Here is a 13,134-nt window from a genome sequence, read left to right as displayed (position 1 = left end):
AATTATCTACAGGCCTGCTAATGAAGTTGCCTCAGCAAATGGATATATTAATAATTCTGAGAGATTGCAAGTTCAGCAAAATAATAATAGCAATCAAAATACAGATAGTATTCAGACTGGTAGTCATTCTTCATCAAGAAGGCGGTCTACGCGACATAGAAATTATCTTTCTAGGAATCATTTGCATCAAGCTGTAGAACTTCCTGAGGGATATGGTAATGTTTTATAAAGGATAAAAATTAGTGATCACAAAATAATTACAAATTTATTTTATAATAAAATCTACTTACAGAAATAAGGACAACTCAGCAAGGTCAAGTATATTTCTACCATATAGCAACGGGTGTTAGTACATGGCATGATCCCAGAGTACCAAGAGATTTAACAGGAATTAATGTAGATGACTTAGGACCTTTACCAGCAGGCTGGGAAATGAGACATACTGCTAGTGGAAGAGTTTATTTTGTAGATCATAATAATAGAACTACACAATTTACAGATCCTCGTCTTTCAAATAGTCTTGTTCTCCAAAATATTCTCAAGTAAGTTCTCATTTTCTGTATACTATAGTTATTTATTGTATGTCTTTTCAATGTATACAATTACTTTAATATTTTGTGCATCTGATGTCTTTTTATTAATAATAATAATATCATTATCATTAGTCTGCATGTTTCAGAGCTTTAGTACAGGTAGCCCTCAATTTACACCATGGTTAGTTCTACCAGAAGAGGTTGTAAATTGAGGTAAAATCATAATGCAAGGTATCGGATATTCTTTTTTTTAAACATGCAAACTCTATTACTTTTCTGTGTATAACTTAGGATATTTATTGTCAAAAATTAAATTAACATTTTTTACAAGCATAAAATGATAAAAATATTCAGTAATTAGTACAAAAATTTCATTCACTCTTTGGGATCACTGAAGTCTGCTGCATGGCAAGCTTTCTAAATCATGACTCTGCATATTGTACTTTTGTAAGGAACTTGGTCAGTGTTGACTGTTGCATCTGGGTTTTTCTACATCCTTTCTGCAAAATGTGATAGGGTTAGAGAAGGGAGTTGATTCTACTGAAGATTGTGAAGTTACACTACCAGTTAGGGTTGTTGGCTCAGAAATTATCTAGAGCTTCATGCATTTTGCAAGAAAATCTTGCAAAATGCATGAAGCTCTAGATAATTTCTGAAGCTCATGAAGCAAAATGAAGAAGTTTGCTTAGTAGAAAATTGCTTCTTCCAACACCTGTTCTATTTGTTCAAGGTCTTTTGAAAGTTGTCAGATAATTCATTGATATTCTGAGCATCATTGTTTTGATAATGAAGATTGTGCATCATGTTTGATTTCTTCTACCACTTCTATCACTGTTTCTGTGTTAGCATAGTCCAAAACATGTTCTCTTCTTTCCAAGAAGAAATGATTATCTTCAAATGTGATAGGACTTACCAATACTTTCACTGTCATTGCTTTCATTGTCATTATGTTAATTGTGTGAGATTAGCAGTGGCCACTGGGCTCATCCCAAATGACCCCTTACTCTGCAACAGGTTGGTAAAACCTGTTCTCGGCTTGTCAGATGGCTAGGAGGGCAAAAACAAATTGAGTTGGGAGTGTGTCGGTAAGTCGGCAGGTGTCCTTCAGAGACAGGAGATAGGTTTAAAAACTAAACAAGCATTTATTTATATAACTAAGCTGGATACATAGGTTAAATGCGATTAAATAAGTTCACTATACAAAAGGGACACTCTAATAGCTTTACCTGCTAGTCTATGAGAGAGTTCACAAAGCTCTAAAAAGTACAAATACCTCTATGCGGATATGTCTAATATGCGTTCGTTGGATATGTTTGTTAATGGCGATGGAAGTTCAAATGGCTGTGGTTGGTCGTATGTCCTTTCGGTCCAGAGTATGGAGACAAATATGGCACATCTACCAAGTATAGCTTCCGAGGGATCACCCGGAGCTTCTGGGGACTTGAGCTTTTATACATTATTCGTGGGAAATGAGTTACGTAATCAACTTCTGTTGACCCTTATGGTGCATTCTGATCAGCTAAGTGTCAACTTTCCCACCTTAATGTGAAAACAATCGGTGACCTCCGATATACTTCTCGCCAAGAGTGGTTTTTTCCTCGGAGTTGTTTACAAAGATTTTTCCATCATCGGTGTAAAAATCATGGATTTCACAAATGCTTCTATTATATCTTTAAAGGTTGTCTGCAGATAGTATGCCTTGAATGTTGCAATCCTGCATTAGACCATTTGTCAAAGAATTGATGTATTTGGTGGTAAATAGATAACCTTGATGTCTAAATGGCTATTAGGGATGTCTGAAGATTAGTTGGGTGGCTAAGAGCATTATTCATGACCAATGAAACATAATTAGGCAAATTATTAATTTTGTAAAACTTGGAAACATCTGAGCAAAAGAAATGAGCATTACATTCAGTAAAAATAGTTTGCATAACCCATGCTTTTTTATTGTAATGCCAAAAACTGGAAAAAGTGCTTTCTCAATCTCTATTGTTGTTTTTGATGTCTTCAAATGGTACACTAACAATGGTTTTAGTTTCAATAACATGGAGAAACTTGACTTCATGGATTGATGATTTCACTAAAACAAGTTCCTGTTACTCAAATGGTTATAATGAATAAAAGTAAGGCTTTGTTTGCTGAAATTAAGGAAGATGCAGATAACAATAAAACATTTGTCACTAGTAAATGATGATCTTTTTAGATTATGAATTTTTGAGAAAGATTTAAATGTTAAGTGTCTGGGGAAGCTGCAAGTGTCAATATTGTTGCAAATAATGAATAGCTAGCTGAATTACAAACTAATGATGTATTACACTCCAGAAGCAAAGTTAAGAAATGGCCTCCTTTGTTTTAAAGCTTCAAAACCAAGAAGACTTCTTTCAGAGGCATTGAAGGGCATTGATAACATCTTTTTCCAATACAGTTTTGTTTCATCTGTGCTGAAGACTAAATCAGGAGGATGTTCACCTTCATTTATAATTCTTTGTAATTTGGCTAGATATTTATTAGCTACTGCCATATTTGCAGCTTCCCCAGACAAGCTAACATTATGAATTTTTGAGAAAAATTTAAAACTACAAAGATCATTTCTTACTAGTGACAAATGATTTATTGCTATCTTCTTCTTTCTTAATTTCAGCAAACAAAACCTTAGCTTTATCCATTTAAAATTATTTGAGTAACAGAAACTTGTTTTTTGATCAAATCATCAATCTATAAAGTAAAAAGTTTTTCCGTCTTTTCCAAACATGCCTGCCTTGTATATATGTTACTGTGAAAGACCGAAATTAGAGACTGTTGATATTCTCCGGTGAATGTCAACACATACAAAATACTTTGGTGAGAGACCGAATATTTGGTTATATTATTATACATTCGAACAATCGCCAGTATATGTCGACAAGCACAGATAAGCTTTGGTGGAGGTCAAAACAACATCCGAAAAGCCGATACTGACAGTGAGGTGACAGTCTGTCACCAAATCCTTTGTGGGTAGTCGGAGGTAGGACAAAGTCGTACCTCTTTTCCCGGCAGCGATTTGGTGGAACCCCTCCACTTTATCACTGGATGGCATTTTTGTTCTTTTTATCCCATGAGGTGGGGATTGGTTTGTGTGAGGTCGAGTGGCGGAGGATGAGAGGGGACGTTGGTAAGGCATTGGCAGTATCCGAATAAAAGACACCATTAACAGATCAGTTCATAATCACATAATAATGTAATCAGTTCGTAATTTGTAAAGAAAAGTTACTTTTCATAGATGAGATTTCTTTTCAAGAAATATCGCTGAGATAAGCAGCTGCGGCTAATTCGAAAAGTGGCGGGCAAGGCTATACACGCTGTCATTGCAAAAAGAAGTGTTCCACGAATAAATGCAGTTGTAAAAGCAAGGGACTCTTGTGCAATTCAAAGTGCCATAACAGTTTAAGTTGTTGCAACAAATAAGATTGTATAATGTTAATCACATAATTCATGTGTAAGTTTATTATTGTATTATTTTCTTTAATGATTTAGAATGTACTGTTTGTTTTAGATTCAACAGTTTATTTACATGTGCTGTTACTTAAGCTTTCTCTTATTTTGACATATTAAAAAATTGCATTTTTGTCTTAAAACATAATAAAAATATTTTTATTCAACATTCACCATCAGTGCATGGTAAATGTCGACATTTGCCTGTGTAAGTGAGAAATAATGATATTTAGCAAATATTTCGTACATACATGAAATGACTGTGTGAATGTTGACATTCACCGGAGAATCTCGACATTTGCAAGATATCGGTCATTCACAGTAACATATATGTATATTATTACATGCCAAAACAGAAGACAACTTTATTAGAACACTTAATTTTTTCTTCATGGTTTATGATTGTTGTAATTGTCTTATGCAACTTTTTACTACTTTAAGCTCCAGACTCTAATGTATGCTTTGGTTCTCTAATAATTAATTAATTAAATAAAATGACAAGAAATGTGACTGTGCTGCGCAGTTACCTATCTTGTATACATACATGTCTTGCCCCTTGCCACCCTCTGACACCAAAAATATAACACTTACCTAGATAGTATCTTTTAATTTATATGAATGTTTAACAGAATAATATACAGCCTATGTCCACCCTGAAGGTCCATTCTAGATATTGGTGAAAGAATTTTTGAAATTGGATGAGTAGTTTCGGAGATTACCTCCTACATCCAAACTTACAAATTTTACCTCTTTATAATATTAGTATAAATTATATAATAATAACTATTTTTTGTAATTACTTAGAGCTTATCAGTACTGATTAAAAACTGACTATCAACACTAAATGAGATAAATAATTAGGACTATAATTAATGGGAATTTGGTTTTACTAATTTTGGCATTAAAAGGACATTATAAAACAATTTAAAAATATAGAAAATCATTATTAGTTAATAACAATACACATGATGTATAATAAAAGTATAAATTCTCAACAATTTAAAATGTTATACTGTAAGCAAATAGCAATTATTATAAAGACTGATAACAGTTGCATGTTATCAGCTATGTGTTAAGGCTAATAGGTATATTTTTCTTACAGTTTTTTTTATTCTATTTGCCTGAAGAAAATGATGTTAATAATCAAACTCTGATTACAATAAAAAGTTTTATATGTGTGTTTTGACATCAGAATTACCGTGTTCCAAAACATATAACAATAATTCACTGAAAACAATGTCCATAATTACAATAAGTGAATTTTACAACATATTGTTTTTGAACATTTTATTAACAGTACAGTAATGAACGAATTATGTTTGATATACTATTTTAATACTGCAATTAATTAAAATAGTATTAAACGAACTTTTTAATTAAAAATTACTTCAAATAGTACTTTAATGATTAATTTACAATTTGATAAAAATTCTTGTAATTTTGTAGTACTAGAAGATTCAGTGGTTCCCAAACTTCAAGTAATAATCCTGCTGGACAAGTTAGTTCCAGTAATCACAACTGCGTCAGTAATAGTGGAATAGTATTGCAATCACTTTCAAATACAACAATAGAAAATGGTGAGAATACTATAACGAGACATAGGAGAGATATAGTACAGAAATTAGCATCTTTGAGACAAGAACTTCATTCTCTTCAACAACAGTCTGGTCATTGTAGATTAGAAGTATCAAGAGAAGATATATTTGAGGTAAGCTTATAAACATCAGCAGATTAACAATGTTCCAGAAATTATGTAAATCCTATTACATAATTTCACAGCAGTTTTAGATAAATAAACAATATTTTAAGAATAATTAATTGCATTTCTATTTTGATAAATATTGAATTGAACATTTTTATGATTATTCTAGGCAACTTATTTTTAATAATAATATTTAATCAAACATAGCTTAAAATAATTTAAATTACATTATAAAATTGTTTAATACAGAGAAAAAATTTTTAGTGATATAATTGAACTAGCTATCTTGTGAAATCTTCCCAATATTTTCTTATAGCCGTCTGAAGTAACAGTTCTTTTAATTATTTTAGTATAAATTTTTAAATTTATATTCTGTTCAATTTTTATTTAGTATAAATAGAATTTTTTTTATTTCTCAGTATCACCTTTATTGTGATAGTTTTGTGCATTGATATAGTAACAATACAAGTTATTGTAAACATATCTAAATAAGTAATAAGGCAACAATATAGTGGCCCAGTAGCCCAGGACACCCCCTAGTGGACGTTCTAGCAGCATTAAAAATTCCTATGATGCATGTTTGATGCACTTAATATATGGTTTCTATTATAAAAATATTACCTATATAATTTTCAAAACTATTTTAAATCTTATCGTCTTATCATAGTGGTTCAAACCTATCCCTAGTGCACATTACAGGCATTCCATGATGATAATAAATTCCTATTACAAGTATACTGAATTATTTATATTGTTATATTGACCAAATAATAATTTATTGGCCAAATGAATAATAATTTATATTGTTAATTTAAATGTTTGAAATATGAATCCTTTGGACTTCTATGTATGGAGCATAATTGAAAGGGTTACAAACAAGTCCAGACATCTAAACGTCACATCATTGAGAACCGCTATTTACATGGCATTTGCTGATATGGATTGTGACACATTAAAGCATGCCTGCGTACGCTTCAGACCAAGAATGGAGGCAGTCAATCAAGCAGGAGGGGATATATTGAGTAAACGTATTCTTTATGGCCTTACAAACAATGTAGTTTAAAAAATTTGTAAACCTTTTTGGTTTTTGCAATAAAAACTATGTTTGGAAAAAATGTGTAATTTGTTCAATTTTGGTGTGCACCCTGTAATAAGCCAAATCTGTTTTATTTTGTCAACGTTCTGTACTGTAAGCAACCTAAGGGTCAGGGAATTTGTACATAGTTGGTCAGGGAAAGTTATTGAATTTAAAACAAAAGTTTGAGTAGGAACCTTGTATATAACATTAACCAAAAAATGTTGTAGGCAATCATATTACATTTTTTTTCTGTTTTTTGTACTGTGGTATTAAAGAGAGTTTTTTAATTAAACCTATTTTGGATTTGGCCAGGCTTGTAGTGGGGATGGCCAGATGGTGAGAGATGGGGACCCAAGATAACTGAAATGGACCTTCCATGACAAAATTCCTGTGGTTGCTTGCTTGGATTTGATTCTGGGTCTCCAAGAGTGGTAGGTTAATCAACTCAACCATCTAGTCATTGATACATACAATGAAGCTTGGGTTTTAAAAACCAAGAGCTATTTTACTAGGAAAAGATTAATTAGAAACATATTATGTGGGATTCTTGCATTTTGAATTATTCTGGATTTTATAATTATCTGTTTAAAACTGTAAAATTTATCTGAAAATATTCTTATAGTTATTAATAGCCTATAGTTTTATATAAAAAATTTCATATGAAGTAACATTAATTTTATCAGATATATATTTTTGATAAAATTGAAGATTTCATATCAAAAATTTCCTGAATTAGAATTTAATTCCTTCATATTTAAAAATTTTTCATTTAATATAATTAAAATGTTTGCATATAGTAAATGTTTCTGTAGTGTGAGGTTCCGGTTAGGGATAGAGAGCTGGTTATCACTCTGATACCACTTATTCGGCTTCTAGTCTGTTGGACTAGCCCTCTTGTCAAAGGATGGAGATTATAGTGTGTATTAAAAAAGGTGGAGATGAACAATCATAAATTTATAGTCTCCTATTTCAGGCTCCCAACACCAGTTAATTGATTTATCACGGATTAACACATGTAAACTATTATGGCTGATAATATTTATATGGAATCTAATCAAATAGGTGGGTTTTTCCTACAAGTGGAGTGTGTTGTGTTATGATATTTGAAGAAAAGAAATTGACAACTTTTTATCTTTTTATATAAACAAAAACAATAAAATTTAATTAATACCAATATAAATGGGATACACTATACTTATGCGCATGAGAATCAATTAAAAGATTTTGCGAGATTATTCAAGATTATCCTGACATTCTAATCTATATAAAAGAGAGAGTTTACAATCAACTATCATTTATACTAATTTCACAAAGGAGTCTTATTCTTATCTTTGGTTAATGTACGATCTTTATGTGGGAGGAGATTGAGAGGAGAGTGTGAATCTTGAAGCATAACTTCTATGTGTGCATTATAAAGTATTGCCGACTTTTTATGTGGCTGTCCCTTTTAGGGTATCTCTGTAGAAAAATATTATGGCGACTTTGGACCTATCGAAGACTGACCACTATGGCAGGTTGAACCTTTCATCAACTGCTTCTTCGAATGGCTGGAAAATGCCTTTTTTTATAGGGACAGTTGGGTTACTGACTCATTGTCATAGGACAGTGAGTTAAGTTTTTATCAGCCTGGAAAGGAAGTTTGTTTCATCCCTCATTCAGAACTGACTAATGTTACATCCTTTTTTTGTGAATAATTATTTATCTAAATGTAATATCTTATAAAAATTAACCTCCTCAATGTGCGGATCTCACAGTAGTGTGTTATGGAAAAAGAGAAAATAAGAATAGTTGGACTAGTTTGGCTCTTGGAAAATTTTTGCTGCAATAACAAAGCATAAAATTATGTTTTAGATCAGTTTTACAATGAACTAAAACTTAATTTTAAAAAAATAGTGATTATAAAATAGAAATTTAAGTTTTAAAAGGGAATAAAGCATGTAATTGATAATATGGATCAATTTGTGTGTGCATGCAACAAAATTTTGTTTCAAAACTTAATCCAGTTATGATTCCAGCAAGTGTTTGCAGTTTGTAGCTCAATATTTGAGCTGTTCGTTATGATATGCAATAATTAATTTTTAATTATAAATTGAAAATGCTTTGATATTATATTTTTAAATTATATTATTTATAAAATCGAGTATACAATGAGAGAAATTAAAGAAAAATTTAACTTGTTTGTTTGTTTGTCTTTATTTCTAGTTGTTAATAAAGAATTGTAAATGCATTTGAAATACTTTATAAACTGCATTTCTTGAAAATTTTTTTAAAATAAATTTTTAAAATTTAACTGTTTTTAAATTGATACAGTATGTGACTTTTAAAGAAAAGATCATTTTTTGATAACTTGTTTTTTATTTTTAGGAATCTTACAGGCTTATAATGAAGATGAGGCCTAAAGATTTGAGGAAAAGGCTTATGGTAAAATTTCGAGGTGAAGAAGGTCTTGATTATGGTGGCGTAGCAAGGTATATTTTCTTTCATTTATTGTAATTTTTTTAAAATTCTGTAATGAATTTCTTTAAACATTTCTTGTTACATAAGCTTATTTATTAAATTATTTTCTTTGAATATATTAATAATAATAATTTTGCAGAAGCCAGAAAATGTCTTTTTAATGTTTTCAGAATGTTTGTCATTCCAACATCAGACTGTTGTTGTTTAGTCTATAGCAGGGGTTGGCAACCTTTTGAGTCGGAAGAGCCAAAATTACAATTTACAAAATTTCAAAGTTTTTAAAGAGCCACAAAATTTTTTCTCGTCAACAATAAATAGTACTCGCATAAATAAAGTTTTTTGATAAAAAAAAAACTAATCTATTTATTCATATATAAGTAGTGTTTTTCACAACAAATTAGATAATAAAAACATCCAACGACGGCGTCATTCGAGAGCTTCCGACGAATTGACGACAGTGACGACGCGTGTGACGGGGAGGGGTGTGATGAAAAGCGAGTACAAGTGGCTGAGAGATAGAATCAGTGCCTAATCCTTGTTAATCGATTCAGAACGATTTTTAAATGTTTTTTTTTTTTTTTATTAAAATAAATAATATTTGCGTATGGTACTAAAGAGCCATAGCTTCACATCCAAAGAGCCGCATGTGGCTCGCGAGCTGCAGGTTGCCGACCCCTGGTCTATAGTGATCTGATATTGGAATAACAAACATTCTGAAAACATTAAAAAGCCATTTTTTGGCTTCTTAAAAATGTGAGTGTTTAACTAATCAATTTGTCTATGTGGTATCATCAATTTCCAGAAATAGTAATTTTCAGTTTAAACTAACAAAAAAAATTGTCTAGGCAATACAGGTAAAAAGTTTTGAAAATTTTTGCTTTGGAACTGTTGATTTCTTTCTTAAGATAATTTTCAGTGCAGTTGCCTTTGTCAATTTTCATCTATGCATTGAAATTGGCATATCATTGAGATTTAAATTATAATTGTTTTTCTCTACTTCATCTTCAGCTGCATCTTTGCAGCTTTAACAAATCCACTATGCTTAACTGTTGACAATCATAGCTGATGTAAGTTTTCCAGCTTTGTTTAAGAAGGTGAAGAGCCCTAAAAGAGTTTTTTTCTTTCTTTCTTTTTAGCTCTTCTGCATTCATTTTTGTGCTTTCAATGTCCTGGAGAAGTCAACTGTGCATTTTTTGGCAATAATATGCTTTTGTAGTTCAGATTATGTCATGATCATAAGATTGGATGAATGATGTTTTATTGGATGGGCAAATGTGTAACTTTATTTAAATTAAAATGCTTGTCTTTTGATGCATCATACATTTGTCAACCAACAGAAGGATATTACAGTTAAGTTTCTGGTTTCATGACAGCAACCAGTCATTAAAAATTGCTACTGTCATCTGGGCATTGTTATTAGAATGATAAGGAACTGATAATGCTCTCACCTCCTTAAAACAGCAAGGGGTTTTGCTTTTTTGCTGTCACCATTAAGTCTGCCTTCTCTCCTACTGTACATAATACATGATCATCAGACACTTCGTGGAAATCTTAGTTCTGCTTCATTTAGTTTATAATTGCAAGTGGAATATTTGAGACTGAACTGCCTAAAGTGCATTAAGTCAAAAATATAAAATGCCTACCAAAATTTATTATTATTTTATTTTATTTGTTGTGTTTAGTGAATGTAATAGTAAATGCTAAAATAAGCTTAAAACATTTTAATGTCAATAATATTCAATGACATACATTCAAGAGCTGATTGGGTAGCTTTTATTTTCTAGAAAAACTAAAACTAATGAATGCTAAATTGATATTCAGTTTCCAAGTAGTTCTCTGAGAGCCATTATATAGAGAGGTGGGAATTACTGGAAACTTAGCTCTCAAGACAGAAGTTCAGATAAGAGTGCAAAATAATAATAATTATTATTAAAGCATGGATTGAGTGTAGAAAATGTGAAAGAACTAAAGGTGAAGTATTATTTGCCTTGGTGATTTTTAGGAAAAAATTACAATAGTAAAGGTAAAGGTTTCTAAAGGATTGTTTTTTTGTTGTTTTTAAAGATTTTGATAAGTTTACATAAAGGAAAAGCTGTTTGACAATTTTGTAATTGCAATTTAAAATTAGCAGGTAACCCACCTGTTTTCAAATTGACTTTAAAACAGTTTAGTCTCAGGTTATTCACAGGAAATTACAGTAATATAATTATGAGTGATTAAATTAGAAATTACATTTTTTTTTCTAATTTGAGTGACAAATGTTTTGCTTTACAGAGAATGGCTGTATTTGCTGTCACATGAAATGCTTAATCCTTACTATGGTTTATTTCAATATACAAGAGATGATATATACACTTTACAAATTAATCCAGATTCTTCAGTTAATCCTGTAAGTACATTTAAATATTATGTGATCATATATGATTGTTTTCTAGACAAATGTTATATATATCTTCAAATAAGAATAAAAACAATTCCAACAATGCTTAAAAAGCATTTTTACTAATAGATTTTTTCAATTACCATTATTATTACTCTATATACAGTGTTCACATAAACATTTATATAGGGACAGAAGAGATCTTTCCAACATTGATTAATTGTATGAATGTGGTGCATGCTTGTTTCAGTGCTAAAATAATCAAAGGGAATCAAGATGATTTAGCATAACATACGTATAATCTATGACTATAAAGGATTAAGTCAGCATTGCAGAAATTTTATACAAAAAAGTAACATTTATTTTGTTAGAAAACATGTTCAGCAGCAATATAAAGATGAAGATGGCACATATCATTCCTTGTATCATCATTTTATAGGTCTGTTGTATGCTTTTCTTCTGTTTGCCAATTTCACCTAGCATTGCTGAGTACGCCTACGCATCATACACTGATTCTTATAGATGACCCCATAGGAAAAAATTCATGAGTCAAATCTGAGAAATTTGTTGGCATGTCTCATCCAGCTGTTGCCATACTGCTCTGCAAGCCACTGATGTATGTCTCTAGGAATGATGTGTCATGCCATTGTACTGATACCGAACCCATGCTGTATAGCACTAAAATTGCCATTTGGCAATATTTTTATTAAAGTGGCAATAAAAACTTTAGTCTGCTTATTTCAATATTCAACATGAAATTGAATCACAAAGCCTGCTTCATAAAAAACAGCAGAATGTCTAGCTCCCATCCATCACACAACTACTCACAATTTCATGATGTCGTGTGGTAAGTTTGGGCAGGAAAGTAAAAAGTACTGTTAAGAACCGAAGGCAGTTTTCATGCAATGCTACTTAGCATTTCCAGATTAAGGATTTTTATCAATTGATAGAAAATTTGGGGATTTCTATTCACTTTGATCTTTTTTCAGTAAACTAAAACACAAAAATTTTGACATGACAGAACCTCTGAAATACTGCATTGTATTCAAGCATTGTGATCAAATGTGTTATTTGGAATTATTCATTAAAAAATTATTCGTATTTCTAAGTGACAACTTAACATGTTACTTTTGCTTTCCAGACTACAAACTGATAAGGCTACCAGCACCTGCATTACTTAGTAAGCAAAACTGGTGGTGATAAATAATTTAAAGTGGCAAAAAAATTAAAAACTGGTGAAATAGTTTATGATTTTTTTTAAAAGTTTTCCAGAGTGACCTTTGCAAATCTGCTATATCAAAACATCAGAAGCTGGAACCAAGATAACTAATAATTACTTAGTGCACTAACACTTCTTCCAGCAGTTTTCTTAATAATACAGACTTGGTGGGCTTAATTTATATATGATATAGGGAAAAGAAAGTGGCTGTAATATTGGATATTAATTTTTAATAATTTGTAATCAGTTTTTGTTTGATCCAATTTTGAAATTTGAATGAATTGTTTGAAGCTA

At 30.9% G+C, this 13,134-nt stretch overlaps 1 protein-coding gene across 1 annotated transcript in view; it reads left to right on the top strand.

The window, feature by feature from the left end:
- LOC111631422 (E3 ubiquitin-protein ligase SMURF2-like) overlaps nucleotides 1-13,134 on the top strand; it is a 58,368-nt gene that overhangs the window by 29,979 nt on the left and 15,255 nt on the right. Inside the window, exons 7-11 of the mRNA XM_023375659.1 lie at nucleotides 13-215; nucleotides 293-542; nucleotides 5,451-5,712; nucleotides 9,149-9,252; nucleotides 11,516-11,630. Of these exons, the coding sequence (XP_023231427.1) occupies nucleotides 13-215; nucleotides 293-542; nucleotides 5,451-5,712; nucleotides 9,149-9,252; nucleotides 11,516-11,630 (934 nt within the window). The remainder of the gene's footprint in view (nucleotides 1-12; nucleotides 216-292; nucleotides 543-5,450; nucleotides 5,713-9,148; nucleotides 9,253-11,515; nucleotides 11,631-13,134) is intronic.

The sequence above is a fragment of the Centruroides sculpturatus genome, unplaced genomic scaffold (genome assembly GCF_000671375.1).
Source record: "Centruroides sculpturatus isolate CEXI.00-Female unplaced genomic scaffold, Cexi_2.0 scaffold43, whole genome shotgun sequence".
NCBI lineage: Eukaryota > Metazoa > Arthropoda > Arachnida > Scorpiones > Buthidae > Centruroides > Centruroides sculpturatus.
The sequence above is the reverse complement of the archived record's forward strand: the minus strand, read 5'-3'. Positions and strand labels throughout refer to the sequence as shown.